The 20,129-nt window shown below is 51.8% G+C and overlaps 1 protein-coding gene across 1 annotated transcript in view; it reads left to right on the forward strand.

Moving 5' to 3' along the window:
• Positions 1 to 20,129, forward strand: part of LOC121663842 (S-adenosyl-L-methionine-dependent tRNA 4-demethylwyosine synthase TYW1-like) — a 79,084-nt gene that overhangs the window by 4,685 nt on the left and 54,270 nt on the right. The window contains 2 exon segments of the mRNA XM_042026580.1: positions 679 to 786; positions 11,962 to 12,067. Of these exon segments, the coding sequence (XP_041882514.1) occupies positions 679 to 786; positions 11,962 to 12,067 (214 nt within the window).

Here is a 20,129-nt window from a genome sequence, read left to right on the forward strand (position 1 = left end):
GGCCCCATGAGGGAGTCCTGCTCCTGGCTGGGGGGAGGTGACAGATGCTCCAGGGAGCCAGTCTGGGTTCTCAGCAGAGCCTTTGCCTTGTCCCAAGGCCAAGGGGGCCGTGTAGTTCCCTGAGAGTCATTAACCTGCTTCACTTCACCCTGGTGAAGCTCAGCTGCTCTGTCTGCATCCCAAGGTTTTCCAAAGGCAGCTGGGGAGTGTTAGCAGAGCAAGCCCTGGCTGTCCTTTGTGTGTGTCTGCCTGTAATCATTTCTCTCTTCTGGAGTGTTTATTGACTGCAGATTTGGACTAAGAAATCCTCTCTATTGCTCTCCAGTGCAAGACCCAGAGCTGCATTGGCACTTTAATCCTCCCTCGAGCCATTTACTGTGGGTTGGAAGTTATTGCTGGGTTGAGTTTTGTAGGAAAGTAAGTGGTTCTTCTGGCTGGGTTTGGGAGTGCTGGCTGCTGCAGAGGCAGGAGGAATAAATCTTGCTGTCAGCAAGGCTCTTGGAGGGTTTAAAGGGGTTCAGGGTTCCATAGCCATCCTACAGGGTTTTGGTAGGCTATTCCTTATTTTCAGTGGTCTTTACTGATGAGGAGAGCTGATTTCACTGGTTAGCTTAGATGAAGGTCGTATGCTTAAGAGCCAGATCAATTCTTAACTTTTTCCTCTGCTCTGTCCCACAGGCAGAGGAATTGTTTGAAACCAGTAGTGAGGAGGAAGCTGGAGGCACAGATTCTGTCGTCGATGTTGAAGATCTTGGCAATATCATGGGTCACATGAAGAAAGCAAAGGTACTGCTGTTAGAGGGGGTGTGGAATGGTCAGGTCTTGGTCACTGAGCAGGTGGATTGATTAAAATGTTACTGGCTGGATTTGGGTCTGTAGGGTTTGGTTAGAGGGAGAGTAAAGTATGAACTATGGAAGAAGCTGTCCCAAAAAAGAACATCTTTGGAGGTGTGTTGGGTGTAGTCACAGACTGACTCTGACTTGCTCACCAAGCAAATGCTGCCGTGGTAATCTGTGATTTCTAGTCTGAGGGAAGATTTGTTTGCAGAGCTAAAACTGGCTCTGGCTGTAAATCTCTGCCACGGAGATTCCCAGCCCAGTGCCTAAACACAGGTCCTGCTCCTGTACTGCCTGTGGGATGTCACTGAAGTGCAGGTGTGTCAGGACAGGGGACAAAGCTGCAGGTGCTGCAGGAGCACCCAGCTGCCAGAGCACCTTTGCCTTGCTCACTGCTGCCCTGGGGTGAGGTGCTGTGCTTCAGACACAGGGCCTGTCCCACAGCCCCAGTTCCTGCTCCGTCCCAGGCTGTTGCTGGCTCTGTTCTCAGTGGCGCTGGTGGTGTCCCTTTCCTGCAGCTGGGATGTGTCACACTCACCTCTGCTTTGCACACACAAAGGAGCAGGGACAGGGAGTAGCCGCAGGGCCTTGCTGCGCTCCCCGCTCTTTGCTGGCCGGGCAGTTGTTGGTCAGGGTGGGGAGGGGTGGTCTGTGATGTGCTCTCAGTCCATCTGCTGACCCTCTTCCCTCAGTGACCTTTGCAGGGTGCTGCCATTCTTTGTGCAGCCTTTAGCTGCTGTCCAAGCCCTTCTCACCAGACTGGCTTCTCTCTAGTTACACCGCCCTTCCCGTGGGTGCCTCTGCACTGTGGGCTTCTCGCAGCTCTTTCCCAAAATGGGGCCCTATTAGTTGCCTCGGCCATGAGTTTCTGGAGCATAACAGAGAAGGGAGAAGTTGCTGCCAGAGTCAGCTGGAGCTTTTTACAGATTGGTTACTAGGTTTAAGTATTGGTTTAGATTGAGATATGGAAGGAATTCTTCCCTGGGAGGGTGGGCAGGCCCTGGCACAGGGTGCCCAGAGCAGCTGGGGCTGCCCCTGGATCCCTGGCAGTGCCCAAGGCCAGGCTGGACACTGGGGCTGGGAGCAGCCTGGGACAGTGGAAGGTGTCCTTGCCCCTGGCAGGGGTGTGGAAGGAGATGATCTCTGAGGTCCCTTCCGATGCCAGCTGCTCTATGACCCTATGCAAATGTAACAGTGTCCTCAGTGGGCTGAGCTGAGCTGGCACTGCTGGGCCACCTGAGGCCAGGCTCACAGGAGGATGTGTGCTTGGAGGGCAGGAGCTTACAAGGGGAGCCCGGGGATCTCTGTTCCCCACCTTGGGGAGGGGAAGGAGGTAAATCAAGCACTTGCTGCTGTTTGCAACCAGCTCTGTGAGGAGAGGAGCCCCGGCGATGGGGCAAGACCGGCTGCCGTGGACAGAGGGCTCTGTCCCGGAGCCGGTAGGGGCCTGTGGCTGCAGCTCGTGAGGAAGGGCGGGGGAGCCTTGTGCCTTCCCTTCGGAGGGAGAAGGGACCGCAGTTCCTCACGGAACACGTCGTTCCTGTCTCCTCTCTCCTGCGCTCGCCACTAGAGGTCAGCGGCCAAAAGGGAACCGTGCGTGCTGCGGCCGCTGCTCCGGGGCGGTGCTCGGGCCCTGCCAAAGCTCTGTGAAGAACTGGGCTTCGGGCTTTCACTGACCGCCAGAATACAGCAACGCCATGATCGAGGAGCAGTGTAATCCAGGAAAACCACACACCATAGTCCACTTTACAAACACAAAGCGAGCACAGCAATAAAATACGTCCTGCTGTTCACTGGAAGAAGTCAGTGCTGAGGTCAGCGTGGTGTGGGTTACAGACAGACAGGGAAAGTTCTCTGCTGTCTGTGCCTTTGGCTGGGGCAAGATCCAAACTCCTTTCTCCTCAGCCTCCCTGTTGCTCTGCTGGAGCAGGGAGAGGCCTGGGTGTTGGATGTGCTTTGTTCTGCAGTGACTGTGTCTCTGCAGATCAGATTCCTGTGGCTGTGACCCAAGTGCCACCCCTGATCAGAGGGGCAGCTGCTGTCTGAGCACAGACCCTCACCTAGAGCTGGAACCTGCAGGTGTTGATCCTTTGAGCCTTTTCCTGCAGGAGCTGGCAGAGTTGTTCAGCTGTGAGAGCTGAATGCTGCCCTCCTGCAAAGGATTAAATCCTGAGAGGGCAGGTGTTGGTGTGGGCCTGAGAGCTCATTCTGAGTGTGCATAAGTGCACCCCTGTTGAAGTCCCATCCCCTTTCTAGGCTCCGAGTCTGTGCACTGAGAGGTTTCCTGTGCCAGGTGAATCGTTCTCCCTTTGGCCATTTTAGCCATTTTGCCTCTCATGAAATGCTGAACTGTGTAAAATGAGTGTGACGCTGTTGTTTCACCCTGAGGTGACCTGTTGTCCTGCAGGGATCCTTGCCCACACAGCCAAGTGCTCTGGGCTTTGGGATCTGAACTGGTCACACACAGGTGAGCAAGTCTGAGAGAAACTTGTGTATCTTCAGGGTTATATCACAGACAGTTCTTCCTGCTCAGAGTTCCTTGGGTTTGGAATGTGCCTGACACTTTCCAGCAGCAGTTCTGTGGGTGTCAGTGTTGGGTGTTCACCCCTCTGCCTATGGGGTGTAGAACAGCAAGTTCTGCCTTGTGCATTATAGTTAATTTGGAATGGATTTGGGTCCAGCTTTCATCTCTTCTGCATGAATTGCCTCTTGTGCAATTCGCTAGCAGGTAAGACAGCTGTGCAGGCACAGAGAGTCAGAATTCCTTACTGTCCTGCCTTTTCTGGGATGGCAGAGTGAGGCTGTGGAGGTGAGGTGATCTAAGCAATGCTTGCTCACATCTCTGCAGGTGGTCTTAATTTAATTTTGCATCTGTCTTTTGTTGTTTGCATTGATGGAAATCAAGGCTGAGCTTTGTTTTACAGCTTTCTCCCCCATGTTCTGCAGGTTCAGTGCACTTTGTAAAGTATTGTCAAAGGGCTTGAAGCAGGTACTGAATTCTTGCATCATTTGGACCAGGCAGATGGGTTCAGGAGTTCCAAGGGAATGCCAGAACCTCTCTACCTGGTTGAGTTCCAGCTATTACAGACTCTGAGTTAGAGAAGAGATGGATTTTTAAAGGGCTGCTGGGTGTGAAGTTACACAATTCGTGGTGATGGTGCCTTCTGCACACTGAGCCCAAATTGACACGAGGTTGGATATATAGTGGTAGTATATTCAAATTTATTACCTGGTGCCTGATACAGCAGCAATTTCCACGAGTTTACCAGATCCCATCGTATGTGCTGATGGTTTTTAGTGCATTTAAGCACTAGGTAGACTTTGGAGCTTTGCAGTTGTGGCACACTTTGCCTGTCCTCCAGAGTTCCTCCCCGATGTGGATTTATCAGGGAAAGTGGACTCTGATGGTGTTTGAGGCCTGCAAGGTGCCATTAATGACAGGGACAGTGGTTCTTGGTGCGGGTTATCTCTCCCAGCTGGGAGATCAGCTGAGAGGACAGATCCATCTACACCCATTCCCAGGGAACGGAATCACTTTATTAACCTTCATATTTATAAACTTCAGGCATGAGTAACAGCAATAATAATATCCTGATTCCCTATTTTGATGGATTTGCAAGCAATCAAATGAGCATATTTTGTTGACACAACTTTGAGATTAGTGCTCACGTTTCCTAAAACAAGCAGTGGGAGGATGCTGACAGGCTCATTTGCAATGTAAAGAGAGAGGGGCATGATTGGAACACACCAAGGAACCAAAGCCTACCCCAGGGTGTGTTCAGTGAGTTTGTGTCCCTCTGTATCCATCTGCTGCACGGGAGCTTTCCTGTCCCCTTTGCCACTGTAAATCCCTGGAAAGTCACCCTGTGTTAGCCATTTGTAAATCCCACCCCTTCCAACATTTCCTGGGAACCCTTGGAGTCTGGGGCTGCTGTGGAAGCCCAAACCTTGCAGCCCGGGCTGAAGAAACTCTTAAGGAAGCTGAGTTGGGTTGGAGTGGGGCAGTGGGCAATGAGGTATTTCAGGCCTAAGCCTTACAGACCAAGGGTCATGTGCAACTTTGTGCTACAGGTAGAAACTGTTTGAAGGAGGAGAGAATAGTCACTGATATTTTAACCAAATGGAATAAAATTTGTGTACGTAACTGTCAGTTAAAACTGATATGGACAGCCCCAAAAACTTCAGCTTTTAATGGGTGAAGGATTCCTTCATGAAAAACATGCCCTTACCTGCAGCAGCTGTTTCAGGGCTGGATTCCAACCTGTGCTACTCTGGCTCAGAATTCAATGTGTGCCTACGTTTTAAAATGAGCTTTAAGAAAAATAATTTAACTTCTTGGGGACTACTTCTATCATTAAGAGCAGGATTTGCCACAGGGACACTTCACCCTTCTCCTTTCCTGGGTTCAAATCTTTTTTTTCCAAACCCTGGCTAATGGAAAGGATTACAATTGCTAAATAAAATTACGAGAGATCTTGAGGCTTTTTCTGAGTAAGGCTTGTGAGTGATAAAAGAGGAAAAAAAAGCCCCAAAAATAATTTTAATGTAACCTTTGGCTGGACATTCAGTCTCTGACATGTGGTGTGGCAGTGGCTTCCTTGGTAAAGGCATTTGAAAGCTCTGAGTGTTTATTTGCAGCGTTTTCCTGACCACATCCTTTGGTGGAGATGGTCAGGACTGACCCTGAAGCAGCCCAGCCCTCCTGCTCACCATTTCTCACCAGCTTTCTGTTCCATTTCTCAGGTGGTTTGTTTTTTATTTTCCTGTGCATTTTTTGAGCTTCCTGCCTGTCTAATGACAGAGTTGGGCAGAATTCCCCAAATTCTACAGATCAATGCAGCAGAACCCCTCTGTTCTGGAGCCAGGCTGGGAGAGCTGGGGGTGCTCACCTGGAGAGGAGAAGGCTCCAGGGAGAGCTCAGAGCCCCTTGCAGGGCCTAAAGGGGCTCCAGGAGAGCTGGAGAGGGACTGGGGACAAGGAATGGAGGGACAGGACCCAGGGAATGGCTCCCCACTGCCAGAGGGCAGGGCTGGATGGGATCTTGGGAAGGAATTGTTCCCTGGGAGGGTGGGCAGGCCCTGGCACAGGGTGCCCAGAGCAGCTGGGGCTGCCCCTGGATCCCTGGCAGTGCCCAAGGCCAGGCTGGACATTGGGGCTGGGAGCAGCCTGGGACAGTGGGAGGTGTCCCTGCCCATGGCAGGGGTGGCACTGGATGGTCTTGAAGGTCCCTTCCAGCCCAAACCATTCTGGGATTCTGTGTTATTTTGAACACTTGAAAAATTGCTGTTGAAATGAAATGTTCTTTAGTCCTGAACTCCAAGGAAAACAAAGAAATGGAATGGAGAAGTCTTTACAGAGCCATTTAAAAAAGAATTTGCAAAGGATGGCAAGAGTGTGGAAGGATGTCTGCTGCCTGCTCTGTGTGAGAGAGTGGAAGAGACTGAATGGAAAATCTTACTGGTTTGAACTGGGGCATTTGGGAAACTTGTTAAACTGTGTTAACTTGGCTTCAGTTGGGATTTTTGAAGCACAGAAGAAAGAAATGTGAAAATATGGCTCAGTTTTCAAGTATAAGCAGCCACTTCTGGGTGGACACAGACAGAGTGTTAGTTTTGACTCCTTTGGCTCCTTTGAAAATCAATCTTCCTGCCTTGTCCAAGGAGGTCTCCCAAATCAGACAAACCCTGGCAGGGCCCCTCAGCAGTGTGTGAGTTGGAGCTGTGCTTCAGCAGCACCTTGTAAAAGCTGCCCTACAGCAGAGCAGCTGCTGCAGCTCAGCACAACACTCTGCACCCCCTCTGCAGCCCTGCAGATGGATTGGAAAGTTGTGACCTGGGAGGTTTTTGTCCTCGAGGACTTGGGCTGATGTTGAACCTCCCAGAAGATGACGTTGGTGGGATCATGTTTCCCTCTGCATCTCACAGAAGATGCACGGTGCCCTTTCAGGCTGATTCACTTGGATGGCAGCAGAAGCTCCTGTCACTGCTTGTCTGCAGGACTTTGGGATGTAAAATGCTGCTGTAAATGTCCAAAAATCTCAGCACTGGCTTTTCAGACAAAAGGAAATGGAAAATTCCCCCTGTGAGGGTGGAGCTGCAGGTGTGTTTTCCTTCGTTTAGGTGGGAGCTGGGAGCTGCTGCCTCAGGGTAACAGCAGGGACCTTCTGTTATCCTACAGCATAGGGAGGGAGATGGGCTTCCACCTCCTTATTCAAAGCTCACAGGGGTTTCTCCTTCAGGAGAGAAAAGTCCTCCTTCTGAAGTTGGGGGTTCTTTGGTTTTTTTTGGTATCAGTCACAACTTCTCAGGGACTTTCCCCATTTTGAAGGGAGTCTACAAGGAAGATGGAGAGGGCTGGAGGGACAGGACACAGGGAATGACTTCCCAGTGCCAGAGCGCAGGGCTGGATGGGATATTGGGAAGGAATTGTTCCCTGGGAGGGTGGGCAGGCCCTGGCACAGGGTGCCCAGAGCAGCTGTGGCTGCCCCTGGATCCCTGGCAGTGCCCAAGGCCAGGCTGGACATTGGGGCTGGGAGCAGCCTGGGACAGTGGGAGGTGTCCCTGCCCATGGCAGGGGTGGCACTGGAGGGGCTTTAAGGCCTCTCCCAATTCAATCCATTCCATGATTCTGTGACTTTGGGGCCACTTTTTGAGAGCACCTGCCCCAATTTTTCCTTCTGCCCCAGCCAGCTGATGTTTCAGTCGTGGCCAGGTACTGCATTGCCCGTTCCCATCTCAGCTGTGCTGCTCTCAGCTCGTTGTGCTTCACTGGGCACTGCTGGGGTGGGTGTGTAGCCTGTGATTATGTAGATTCTGGCAGCTGTTTCTAATAAGATTCTCTGTCTGTTGGGCTGTTTGCAGGTTCACAGCTCGCTCACTCTGAGCTCCCAGTTCTCCTCTCTGCTGCAGGAGCTCCAGGCTGTCTCTGCTGGTGACTGACAGCAGCGAGGGCCAGGGTGCTGTGGGATTGACAGGGTGTTCATCCATGGGCTGAGCAAATTGCAGCTCTGTCTCTGTGTGCCACAGCTGAATTGTGACAGCCACAGCTGAATTGTGACAGCCACAGCTCTGTTGCTGCAGCAGGACAGTCCCCACATGCACCCTCTGCTCCTCTGCTTGTGTTCAGGGGTATCATTGTGGACTGGGCTCCCTGTCCCCTTCTTCTCCGTGTGTTTTAGCCTGACAGGAAGGTTGTTTTGTCAGGAAAGGAGTGCCATTCCTGTGGGCAGCCTGGTGTCCCGTCAACTTCCCAAATCCCCACGGGTTCCTGCCAGTGGTGCCCCTGCCAGATGAGCTGAGCGAGGGCAGGAGCTGTCAGCACTGCTGGCTGTCCTGCTGCCCCTGGAGCATTGCTTCCAGAGCTCTGCTCCGTGACCTTTAACTCTCCATTCATGTAATTCATGAACTTCAACAGTTCATTCCCCAGCCCCTGGGGAAGTGTTGCTAATTCTTCTTGCTGCCAGGCAGCTTTTCCTGACAGCCTGGCCAGTGTTGCCCTCAGGGCTGTTCTGTTAGTGCTGGCTCCAGCCCTGGTGTGTTCTTGTTTGCTTAGTGCTTGTGCCTTTTATTTGGGAAAAGATCCTGGAGCCTGTAGATGGATGAGGCTGTAAATCTTGGCAAGGCCAGGGGTTCCCTTTCTCTGACCACTGGGAGGTTAACCATGGAAGAAGTTGAGTCATAATTGGGTGTAAATTTTTTTCTGACAGTAAAAGCTTTTGGGGGAGCTTTTTTCCCCTGCCATGGCACATTGGTAAATAGAGCCATGAGGCTAAAAGTGCTAAATTAAGTTAATTTAGGGAATCATAGAATGATTTGTGTTCGAAGGGACCTTAAAGCTCATCTTGTTCGTGGGCAAGGACACCTTCCCCTGTCCCAGGCTGCTCCAAGCCCCCTCCAGCCTGGCCTTGGGCACTTCCAGGGATGCAGCCACAGCTTCTCTGGGCACCCTGTGCCAGGGCCTCCCCACCCTCACAGGGAAGGATTTCTCCTTAATATCCAACCTTAATTTCCCCTCTGTCAGTTTGAACCTGTTATTCCTTGTCCTGTCCCTCCAGTTCCTGAGGCAGGGTCCCTCTCTGCCTTCCCTGGTCCCTCCAGACCCTGGAAGGTGCTGTGAGGTCTCCACACAACCTCCTCTTTCCCAGGCTGCACAGCCCCAGCTCTCCCAGCCTTTGTGTGGAGTTCTGGTGCCTTTTTTATTTTTCTCCCCCTGCACGATCAGTTTGAAGAGTGTTTGATGGATCAGGTGGGAAACACAGGGAGGTATCGGGCACCTGGACATCCTGGAGAGAGCACTTTGGAGAGGAGGACAAGTGGCAGTGGCACATCCTGGTGGTGACCTTTGGGGTGGCTGTGGCTGAGTTTGGAAGGCAGGTTTGGAGGAAGCCCTTTGAAACACTGGCACTGGGATTTGTCCTGGGGCAGGGAATGCTGAGGCCCTCACTCATGTCAGGGGCTCTTGGTCCATGGAAGTTGTGTTTTCCTTGCCTTGGGAATGTGCTGCCTCTGCTTGTTGTTTTGCCTGTGTGAGAGAGAAAGGGAAGGGATTCCTTTTCCCTTCAGCTGCAGAGCAGGGGATCAAACCTGAGGTTCAGCTGCCTTTTTTCAGAACCAAACCCCTCCGGCCTGCAGTGGAGCTGTGCTGAGCCTTCCAAGGAATTGGGGTGTATCCAGAGGTTTTCCTCATCTCTGGGCTCACTCCTTTGTGAGCTGCAGGTCCAGTTTTTGGCAGTGAAGTATTTCAAGGCCCTGAAAAGCTGGCTCTTGTCACTGCTTGCTTGATTTGCTATGGAAAGACAGTGATTTGCCTTGGATTTACTGCAGGGCTTTCTGCTAAATCACCACAACTGGAGACGTTTGCTCTGTGTAAAGTTAACTTTGTTCTCTCCTCACCAACCCTAAATAACAGATTTGTAAGGTTTATTAAGCAAATAAGTAAAAATCCCTGTGCAGTGAATGCCATTTCTCACCAGGAGTGCGTGAAGCCAATCCCCTGCCGAAGTGAACAGGTCGGGGATTGCAGGGCAGGGAGAAACAAAGCATTGTTTTGTTTAAGGCTCTCACATCAGGATGTGGGCAGGGAAAATTATGATCCTCTCAGTGAAGGGAAAATGATCATCGAACTGTATTTGTGCCCTGCCAGGATGGAATTGGGATGTTGTTCCATTCAGGTGCTGCAGTGGCGGTGAGGTAGAAAGGCAAATACTCTCCATGCAGAAGGACTTGTCTGTGTTTGAAGGCTCTCTTGGATGGGGTGTCTCATTTAGAATTAGATTAAAGGCTGCATTTTTAATATTAGGATGTCCTCCATAATGTAGATTTAGTTCTTCTGGGAGGATTGACCTGGCCTGAGCTGGTAGAGCACAGGCCAGGAGGTGTCCACGCTGAAATCCTGCTTAGGACTTTGAGGGCCTCCAAGTCACAGGATCAGGGAGTGATTTGGGTGGGAAGGGACCCTAAAGCTCCTCCAGTTCCACTCCCCTGCCATGGGCAGGGCCACCATCCTCTGGCCCAGGTCTCAGTCTGTGCTAAGGCCTGGTTCTGGGTTAAGTGATGGCTTGTGGCAGAGCAAACTCTTTATTTAACACTTGGAAGATGAAGACTTCATCTGTTATCTCCTTCCTTCTTATGCATGAAGCTTTCCCAGCAATATTAATATTTTACTGTTGAAGAGTCTTGCTGATAAATTAAGATCAAGGCTCAAGAAATGAGCTTTAAAACCCACTAAATGGCAATTAATTATTAGATGTAGGCTTCCAGGGGAGTTTTGATGTGTTACAGAAATCAATGAAGTCCTGCCTAGAAGCTCAGGAAGCTGAGTGGAAGGAAGTGCAGGATGGATACAGCTTTCTCCTTCAGAAAGGACCATGTTGTGGTACTGCTTGTTGAAAAATACATTTCTGAACAACATCCCTGAGACTGTGAGCACAATTTGATCCAAAATGAGTAGGGACAGTAATAATGTGTCCCTAAATGTTTCACTCTCCTATTTCCTTCTCAGATGTTTATTAGGAGCTCTGTTTTGCCCTTGAACCTCTGTGTGTGTGGGTTTTAATATTGAAATTCATTTTTCTTTGGAGGCACCTTTCATTCTCTGAAGTGTTGCTCAGGTGCAGAAGCAGTCTGTTTGCATGCAGGAGCAGCCAGATTCCTCTCCCTGTTTGTGATGAGCAGTTTGGCAAGTCAGGAGCACTGGTTTCCTTAGTGATGCTGACGATTGGTGGGGAGACTCAAACTGGAGGCATTCCCATTATCTTTTCCATGGCTTTGGCACAAAAGAGGCTTGGATGTGAAATAGACTGTCAAGACAAAATGTCCTCTGCTGGTTTTTGTTTGTTGTTTATCCATAACTCCTTCAATAAAAGCCATAAAGGACTGACAGATTACAAGTTGCATGAAATACCCAAGTAATTATTTCCACTTTGATGCTTCTTTGTGCAGACATGAAACAATAAACACCCATAAAGTCTCAGCAGTGACACTTGCACAGCAGGGGAGTCACTGCTTGTTACGTGCCAGGGTTTGCTGCTCGTGCTTATGACTTTATCCCGGTATCTGACACTCCTGCCCAGGGCTTAGCTGTGTGTGGAAAGCAGCTGGAAGCCAGACTTGCATGGGCTGCTGCTGGAGCTGGCTGTGGGGAGGGGCTGCAGCCTTTTCCTGCAGGCCTGTGGTGTGGCTGAATTTTGGTGGTGCAGGTGGCTGCTGCCTCAGGGGCCTCGTGCAGAGCTCTGCAGGCTCCTGGGGGCTCTCCCCTGAGCTCTCCCAAGCAGTGCCACCCCAGGCACACGCTGGTTTGGTCATTGTGAGGTTATTGTGCACTCGTGAAACACTTGGCCTGAAAACCTGGAGTCACTCTTGGATGAGTTTTCACACCCTGCCCGTTAAAATATCCTTGGGCATTTTATTGCTGTGTCAGTGGGACAAATCTCGTGTGCTGTAGGGCTTTTCTTTTCCAGTTTACTGTCCTAAGTTGCTGATGGGAAGAGGGATGAAATGCAGGCTTACCCAGAGGCAGGAATTGCAGTGTGGGCACTCACCCCAGTGCAGTCCAGCAGGTGTGGCTGTGCCCGTGTTTGGAGTGATGCCTGCTGCTAACTGGCTGTAATTCCCTGTCTTCAAACAGAGAGAGCGGGAGCTGGAGGAAGGAGCTGCTGGAACGGGGAGGAAGGAGGAGGCTGAGAGGAGAGAGATGATCACCCCGGCCCTGAGGGAGGCACTCACAAAGCAAGGTGAGGCTCTGCCCGGAGCAGCTGGGCACAGCTCAGAGCCTTGGTGCTGGATTTGAGCAGAGCAGTGGCAGGAGCTCTGTGTGTGTGAGGGGCTGCCCTGGGCCCTCCTGACAGGCCTGAAGCACAGACAGGACACACGGAGTGGCTGGGGCTGGATGGGCCCTCAGGAGATCACCCAGTCCAACAGCGCCGAGGCAGGTGGCACAGGGGTGTGTCCAGGTGGGTTTGGGATGTGGCCGTGGAGGGAGACTCCAGGCCTGCTCTGGGCAGCTGTTCCAGAGCTCTGCCACTCTGTGGGAAGAGGTTCTTCCTCTGTGGAGGTGGAATTTGTTGTGGTTCAGTTCATGGCCATTGCTCCTCATCCTGTCCCTGGGCACCACTGACCAGAGCCTGGCACCGTCCTCTGACACCCCCAGGGATAGTTTATGGATTGATGGGATCCCTCTCAGCCTTCCCTTATCCAGACTGACCAGGCCCAGCTCCCACAGTCTCTCCCCACCAGGGAGATTCTCCAGACCCCAAATCATCCTTGTGGCTTCCATTGGACCCTCTCCAGTAGCTCCTGGTCTTTCTTGAGCTGTAGAGCCCAGAGCTGGACACAGCACTGCAGAGGTGCCTCACTGGGCTCAGCAGTGGGGCAGGATCACTCCCTGACCTGCTGGGAATGCTCTTCCTGATGCCCCCAGGATCCCAGTGGCCCTCCTGGTCCCCAGGACACTCTGCTGGCTCCTGGGCAGCTCCTCATGCAGTGCCTGGAGCTCCCAGGGTTTGATGTATCTGCTGGGGCAGCTCGAGATAGATGCCAATGGTCCCACAGTCCCGAGCTCCCTCAGTGTAGGTTTTTCAGAGAATATTTAAAGATCAGCTTTGCATTTGTTTTGCATCTCAGTCCCTTGCTTTTATCTCAGTTTCAAACTCTGATTTGTTGCTGAACCTCTGTTTCCAGAAGAGGAAGTAATTCAAACTAATTTTAACCATCCACTGGATGTTGAGATCAGCAGCTCTCCAATGAGAGCAGTTGGAGTGGATTTAATGTCTTCTTTTAAAGCCAAGGACCAACATGAGGAGAGCCAGACTGAGCCCTGCAGTTCAGGAGCCTCAGCTGGGAGTGGCAGAGCCAGGAGAAGGCTGATGGGAGCTTCTTTTTGCTGCTCACATGGAGACTAAAGGGAGTTTAGTCTGATTTCTTTTCTCTCTAAGGATGGAGTGTGCTTGGTTTGCTTGCTAAATCAGGGTTATAGTGGAATTGCTAAGGTTGGAAAGGTCTTTAAGGTCATCAAGCTCAGCCATCAACCCAACACCACCCCCATGTTCAACACTAAACCGTGACCTCAGGTGCCACATCCTCACATTTATTCAGCACTTCCAGGGATGGGCACTCTCCCACTGCCCTGGGCATCTCTCCTGAAGCTGCTGAGAATGTCCCTGTGTCACTGAGAGCTGAGCTCTGGAGCCCTGGCCTGTCCTGGGCGAGTCCAGCCCCCCAGCACTGCTGCTCCCGGGAGCTCGGCTGCTCTGTGGCCTGAGCTCTGCTGGTGCCTGCAGTGTTCTGCCCACCAGTGGCTGACAGCTTTGGTCACTGGCTCTCCATCAGCCTTGGCACTGCTGGGAAGCAAAGAGCCATTCTTGAACGTTGTGGTTGGAAGGAATGACCCAAAAAAGGCTCAGCCAGGAGTGGCCGAGACTTCGCCTTCTCCTCGTGTCCCTCAGGGAGCTGCTGCTGGCTGGGAGCAGGGCAGGCCTGGGATCAATCCACCTGTTCAGCCTCAGTCCTGCAGGCTGTGGTATGGTGGCAGCTACTTTGGTTTTGTTTGTCATGTATCTGAGTGTATTTTATTTCTATTTTACTTAGTTTTGGGTTTAAGGTGGCAGCCTTTTGTTTTTAGTTACTAAAATGAATGAATTCTGAGCTACTGAATGAAGCAGGGGAGTGGGGCAGGGCTCTGTGCTGGCCCTGTGCCCGGTGTGGTGGCTGGAGCATTTCCCCAGCTCAGTCTCACCACTCCCTGCTGGTTTGGGTTTGGGGTGGCAATGGAACTGTGCTTTTGTACAAAGTGGCCATTTGAAAACGAAAGCAGTGCTGGAGGGAAGGTCACCTTCCTACCGTAATTTTTTTGACACAAAGAAGGCTCCCCAGAGAGCTCTGATTGCCTCGTGGTACTCTAGGGACAGGAGTTCATTACCCAGGTAAGTGGGTCTGCGTTTCTCCCTTCCTGCAGTGCTCAGGGTAGCGCTGGTGCTGCAGCCACTGGTAGGATCTGCTCACATAACTCTGCACTTTGGCAGACTCTAAACTGTTATGTCCTTACAGCCCAGCTGCCTCTCCCAGCTCTCCCTCCTCTGCTGCTCATCAAGATCTTCAGTGGTCACTCAGCTGTGAAAAAGAGATGCTGCATTATTTTTTTTTATGTCATATAACATTTTTTCCTGTAAATAACACTCCAGGACGGCTTTTATTTTTGTAGCCACAAAACAATTCCCTTCTTCCCTCAGCATCACTCTCCCTAAAATAACGAGTGCAGTATAGTCAAAAGATTGTCTCATTTATTTTGCACCAACTGGTTGCTCTGGGTGGAAGCTCAGTGTCTTTTCAAGAGTATCCCTGAGGGCATAATTAGCCCAAGAGAAGGAAAATGAGTATTAGTGGTTCACCAGAGAGCTGTTCTTTGATGCTGCAGTTGCATAACAGAGGTTTTCCTTGGAGCAGCATCTCCTCAGACCATTGTGGTGCTCACTGTGGATTCACCTTCAAAGCAGTTTACCTTCCTGGAGGTAAAGGGAATAGTGCTTAAGCAAAGGTTTCTATTTTAGCCCTGGCATTGAATTTTGGCTAAATTTAGCCTCCCCCTTGGATTGCAGAGGTGTGAGCCCTTGGAGCTGCGTGCTTGCAGCTACCTTGATAACAGGTACTCAGCAATAGCTGCCTTTGAAAGTCGCAGCCAGAGACAACACGATTCCAATTCCATCAGTGCCCAGCCCTGCCTAAACCACCAACCCAGCCCTGAGGCTTTGGTGAGTACCCAGTGCCCGGGGGAGAGGCTGGCAGTGTTGTGTGGTGGCTTTGCAGCGCTCCTGTTGGTGCTTCAGTCGTTTGTGTGTTCAGGCAGCCTGAAATGAATGAAATAAACCGAAAATAGGAACGAACTTTCCATGTTCACATTTCCTGTGGTGCTCAGTGAACACAGCCCAATTTCACGTTGCTTTTCAGGGTTGCTCATAGATTGTTGGCACAAATCCTTTCTGGGCTGAAAGTTGCTTTTGCTTGGCCTGGGTGCCAGGAGGATTTGGTACAGCGTGAAGGACTCGTGAGCCTTTCCAGTGTTCCTGATTTCTCAGGAAGTGCATTTAAATCCTTGGTGAGCTTTAGAGGGAGTCCCAAGCTGCTGTATCAATAGGAAAGGTGGAAGTAGAAGAACACACTGGAGTTTTCTTTTTCTGTAAAACAAACAAAGAAACCAAAACACCCTTCTGTGTGTCAGGGAGGGTCAGGTTGGGTATTAGGGAAAGGTTCTTCCCCCAGAGGGTGCTGGGCACTGCCCAGGCTCCCCAGGGAATGGGCACGGCCCCGAGGCTGCCAGAGCTCCAGGAGCTCCCAGGGGTGCCCAGGGTGGGGTTGTTGGGGTGTCTGTGCAGGGCCAGGGGCTGCACTGGCTGATCCCTGGGGGTCCCTTCCAGTCAGGCTGTTCCATGACTCAGTGGCTGACCATGACTTTGTGCTCTGCTGGGGTTGGTGCCATTGTTAGTCATGGCTGCTCCTGGGTTTGCCAAATGTTTTATTGATGCTGATGGTCAGACTGAAGCCAAACATCCTGCTGGATGCTGGCAGCTGGGAGAGGGATTAATCACTGCCCTGCCTGCCTGAGCTGTTCAGAGCTCAGACGTGATGTGTCTGTTCCAGCCACCTCCATCAGCCCTGCCCCTCCACAGGGGTTGTTCAGCAGCCCCAGGTGGGCTCTGATGCGCTTCCCTCCACGGGGCAGGGGTGGAACAGGAGCAGTGAACCCAAAGCCCTGAGAGCTGAGTGTTGGCTGAGGAGGCTCCAAGGGGGAATGGCTTCCCAGTGCCAGAGGGAAGGGCTGGATGGGATCTTGGGAAGGAATTGTTCCCTGGGAGGGTGGGCAGGCCCTGGCACAGGGTGCCCAGAGCAGCTGGGGCTGCCCCTGGATCCCTGGCAGTGCCCAAGGCCAGGCTGGACATTGGGGCTGGGAGCAGCCTGGGACAGTGGGAGGTGTCCCTGCCCATGGCAAGGGTGGCACTGGGTGGGCTTTAGGTCCCTTCAGACCAGACCATCCATGATTCTGTGATTTCTGAAGCTGCTCACACTGTGTTTCTGCCATGCTCTCTGCTCTCTCATGCTGCAACAGGACCAAACAAATCCCTGCTCTCCCTGCCTGGCAGCACGGTGGCAATGGGTTAATGATGACCCCACTGACATTGGATAAATCATTCTGTCCCACAAGGCCAGTTTTGCTGCAGTCCAGTTGGTTCTGTCCTTCCTGGTTAAGGAAAGCTACAATTTAGCCCCAGGGTGGCCAGGACACCTCTATTTTATGTGTCTCCAAAGACAAGTGGTGCATTAAGAGACAGCTCTTATCTGAAATAGTCTGGGCTGCTGCAGCAGCCGCTTAAACTGTTGTGCTCTGACTTACTGCTGCAGCTAAAGCTGTGCTTTGGCCTGTGGTTTTCAGCGGGGAAGGGCAGGCAAGAGGCTGATTGCAAAAAATACTGGAGGCTGGGCTTTTCAGGTGCTCACCAACCTGGAGCTGAGGTTTCTAAAAGCATTTGGTGGCTGTTGCTGGCCCTTCTTGGGCTGAGGTTCCCAGTGCCTGCAGCTCTTGTGCCCAGCTCAGCCTGGCTCTCTGTGCTGAGCCTTGGCAGTGTCCAGCATGTGGAAATGGGATCCCAAGCCGTTGCACAGACCTGGTGCTGGGTGCTTTGCGGGCCCTGTGCTCCAGGGTTTGGGATCTGGCAGGCTTTGGGAGGAGCTGTTCAACTCCAGGTGGCACTAGCGGCCCACAGCTGGCTCAGGGGCTGGTGACGCTGGTGCAGTCCCCGGAATGTGCCACAGAAATCAAACACCGGCCGTGGGGAGATTAAAAATTACTTTGCTAACTAACAAATTACTCTGGGTGAGCAGAATAAATCCAGTGACCCAACCCAGGCACAGAGAAGGCTCCTAGACTTGATCAATTCCTTAGGAAATGCCTGTAAATAAAGGGCAAAGAGCCAGGTGAAAGGAAGGAGTCCAGGCAGCAGAAGATGCTCAAGTCCCTTTGTGTGAGAGCTGCCAGGAGCTGGTGGAGAGCTGACTGCAATTCTGATGTGCTGGCACAGCTGAAGCACCTGATCAGGAGCAGAGATGGGGAGAATCAGGTTTGGGGGGCTGATTCTTCTCTCACCTGTTACCAGAGCTGGTAGAATTACCCCATGTGAAATGGAGGAAAATAAACACATCTATATTTGAAGTGCACCTTTTTTTTTGGTTTGTTTTAGATTTTGGCAGGGCTTGGGAGAGTGTTGGGCTTTGAAATTAAGTCTAAGCTGGAACAAAGTACAGGATATGTTCAGGCAAGGATAAAATTTGCTTTCCTTTCTTTGTAACGTGACACTCGCCCCACACAAGGGGACAGTTGGGACAAATGGAAATGTGGAGAAGGGAATGTGCCCTGAATGACTGAAAAGTGTCTCAGGAAAACAAAACAGAAAAGAGATGCAGCTCCTAGCAGTCTGTAGTTCTGTCTGGTACCTTTTGGGTTTGTTCTGGGTGCTTGAGGAGGAGCCTTGTGCAGGTGGTACCTTCCCTTCCAGCCTTCAGCCAGAGCTGACCCTGAGTACAGCTCTTAGAAAGGCCAAGTTCTCGCAGATTTCTTGAATTTTCCTGTGAATAAAGAATCCCAGAATGTCAGACTGGTTTGGATTGGGAGAGACCTTAAAGCCCACCCAGTGCCACCCCTGCCATGGGCAGGGACACCTCCCACTGTCCCAGGCTGCTCCCAGCCCCAATGTCCAGCCTGGCCTTGGGCACTGCCAGGGATCCAGGGGCAGCCCCAGCTGCTCTGGGCACTCTGTGCCAGGGCCTGCCCACCCTCCCAGGGAACAATTCCTTCCCAAGATCCCATCCAGCCCTGCCCTCTGGCAGTGGTCACCAGTGGGACAGGTTGACCTTTGAGGTCCCTTCCAACCCAAACCATTCTATGGTCCCTTTTTGGGAGAGGGGGGAGGGGCTGTTTTCCCCTTGGGATGGCAAAGCTGGTGTAGGAGTTGGTGAAGGAGGTGGGGCTGAGGGATGAACACCCTTCCTCCAGCTCTCCTTGGGTCAGAGGAGGTGTCAGGAACCTGCAGGCATTTGGGGGATGGATGTTTTGGGGTGAGCTGCCACGCTGGCAACACCCACGGCCCCCCTTCCCTAAGCCATGCTTGGCTGATGCTGCTGGAGGTCACCAGTGGGACACACTCGTGGCAAGCAAGGGAATGCTGTGGCCTGGGGGTGCTTTTGGACAAAGGGGACAGATACAGGAGGCTCTGCTGCTGCTGCTTTTTGTCTGGGGTTGATGCAGGTGAGAGTATCAGGGGTCTCCGAGGCTGTCCTGTCAAAGGCATCATAGCCTTTGGATACGGGAGGTTTTATATTCCTGTGCTTCTGAGGGAAGGGTGCTCTTGGACTAAAAGAGACATCTGGAAAAGCCAGGTTTTGAGAATCCTTTAGGTCTCTTATGATCAGCTGTTGAGGCTGGAATTTGTTGTAGCTCCTGGCATTCCCACCCCTGAAGTTTGCCAGTCGCATTTTCCTGGATCTAGGCTGGCTCTGGGTTGCCTGTGCAGCAGCTGGATCCCTTTCACTGCCCCCAGGAGGCTTTTACTGTGTCTTAAAAGTGTTCAAGATACTAATTTTGTGTCCAGTGAGATGGATCTGAGGCAGCTGAGAGGCCAAACTTCCCATCCCTTTGGGAGGGACAGGGTTTGTGCTAACAAGGGACAGTCTGCAATCCCTGCTCCTGTCCCCACTCCTGCTTTGGGCTCATGGGAGAAATCCTTCTCCAGTCACGAGCCCTTTGTACTTTTTAAAAGTCTTTCTTCAAACAAGGAGAGAATGTAAAATAGGTCTTGGTGGACTTGGCAGGAATTTCTTCAAGGTTGAGCAGTTTTAGGAATGAACCTGGAGGTTTCTCTTGTTGTGCTTGGGCAATCTGAAAAATTCCACTTCCCAGAGTCCCATTCTTTCTAGATTTGTATAAAACGCTGATATAATCTGAACACCAATGGCATTTCTTGGTGTATTATTATTGTTATTATTATTATTATTATTGATTTTCAAGTACTCTTTCGGGTGGTGGCTCAAGCACAGCAGTTGTGTTCCAATGTGGAAAATGGTCCCTTAAAGGTGGTGGGGATGGGTCCTGCTGTGTCACCACCTCCAGCTCTGGCCCTGTTAAAGTGCAGTCCTTCAGAACCACAGGAAACGGGGAATTTCTTCCCTGTAAACCTTCTGCTGGTGTGAGACTGCCCTGAGCTGCAGCTCTAGCAGATAATCACAGAGGCTTCTGTTCCAGGAGAGTGCTGGATAGCCCGGCACAGCGGTGCCAGCTGTGCTGTGCTCCCCTCAGAGCAGCCCTGCAGAGGCCAGCAGAGTTCCTGAGGCACAGTGTGGCCTCGGAGAGGCCTTCCCAAGCTCCCAGCGCCTGCACTCCTGGACAAGGATGGCTGGGTCTGCTCCTTGTGAGTTTTGGAGCTTTGTCAACCACTGATCTCCTCCATTCTTCCAGAACTGAATCTTTTGCTTTGGGATTTCAAAGTCTTGGGTCAAAGCAAACTTTTGGTGGTGCAGAGATCTGAACTGGGAGGTGTCATCCAGGCAGTGCCTGTCCCCTGTGCTGCCACTGCTGGGGCACCTCCAGGCCCAGGACAACACAGACCCTGAGGGGCTGGAACGTGTCCAGGGCAGGGAACGGAGCTGGGAAGGGGCTGGAGCCCCAGGAGCAGCTGAGGGAGCTGGAAAGGGGCTCAGGCTGGAGCAGAGGAGGCTCAGGGGGGACCTTGTGGCTCTGCACAAGTCCCTGACAGG

This window comes from Corvus kubaryi, unplaced genomic scaffold (assembly GCF_017639235.1).
Source record: "Corvus kubaryi isolate FWS band 111438036 unplaced genomic scaffold, C.kubaryi_AGA036_p1.0 37284, whole genome shotgun sequence".
NCBI classification, from domain to species: domain Eukaryota; kingdom Metazoa; phylum Chordata; class Aves; order Passeriformes; family Corvidae; genus Corvus; species Corvus kubaryi.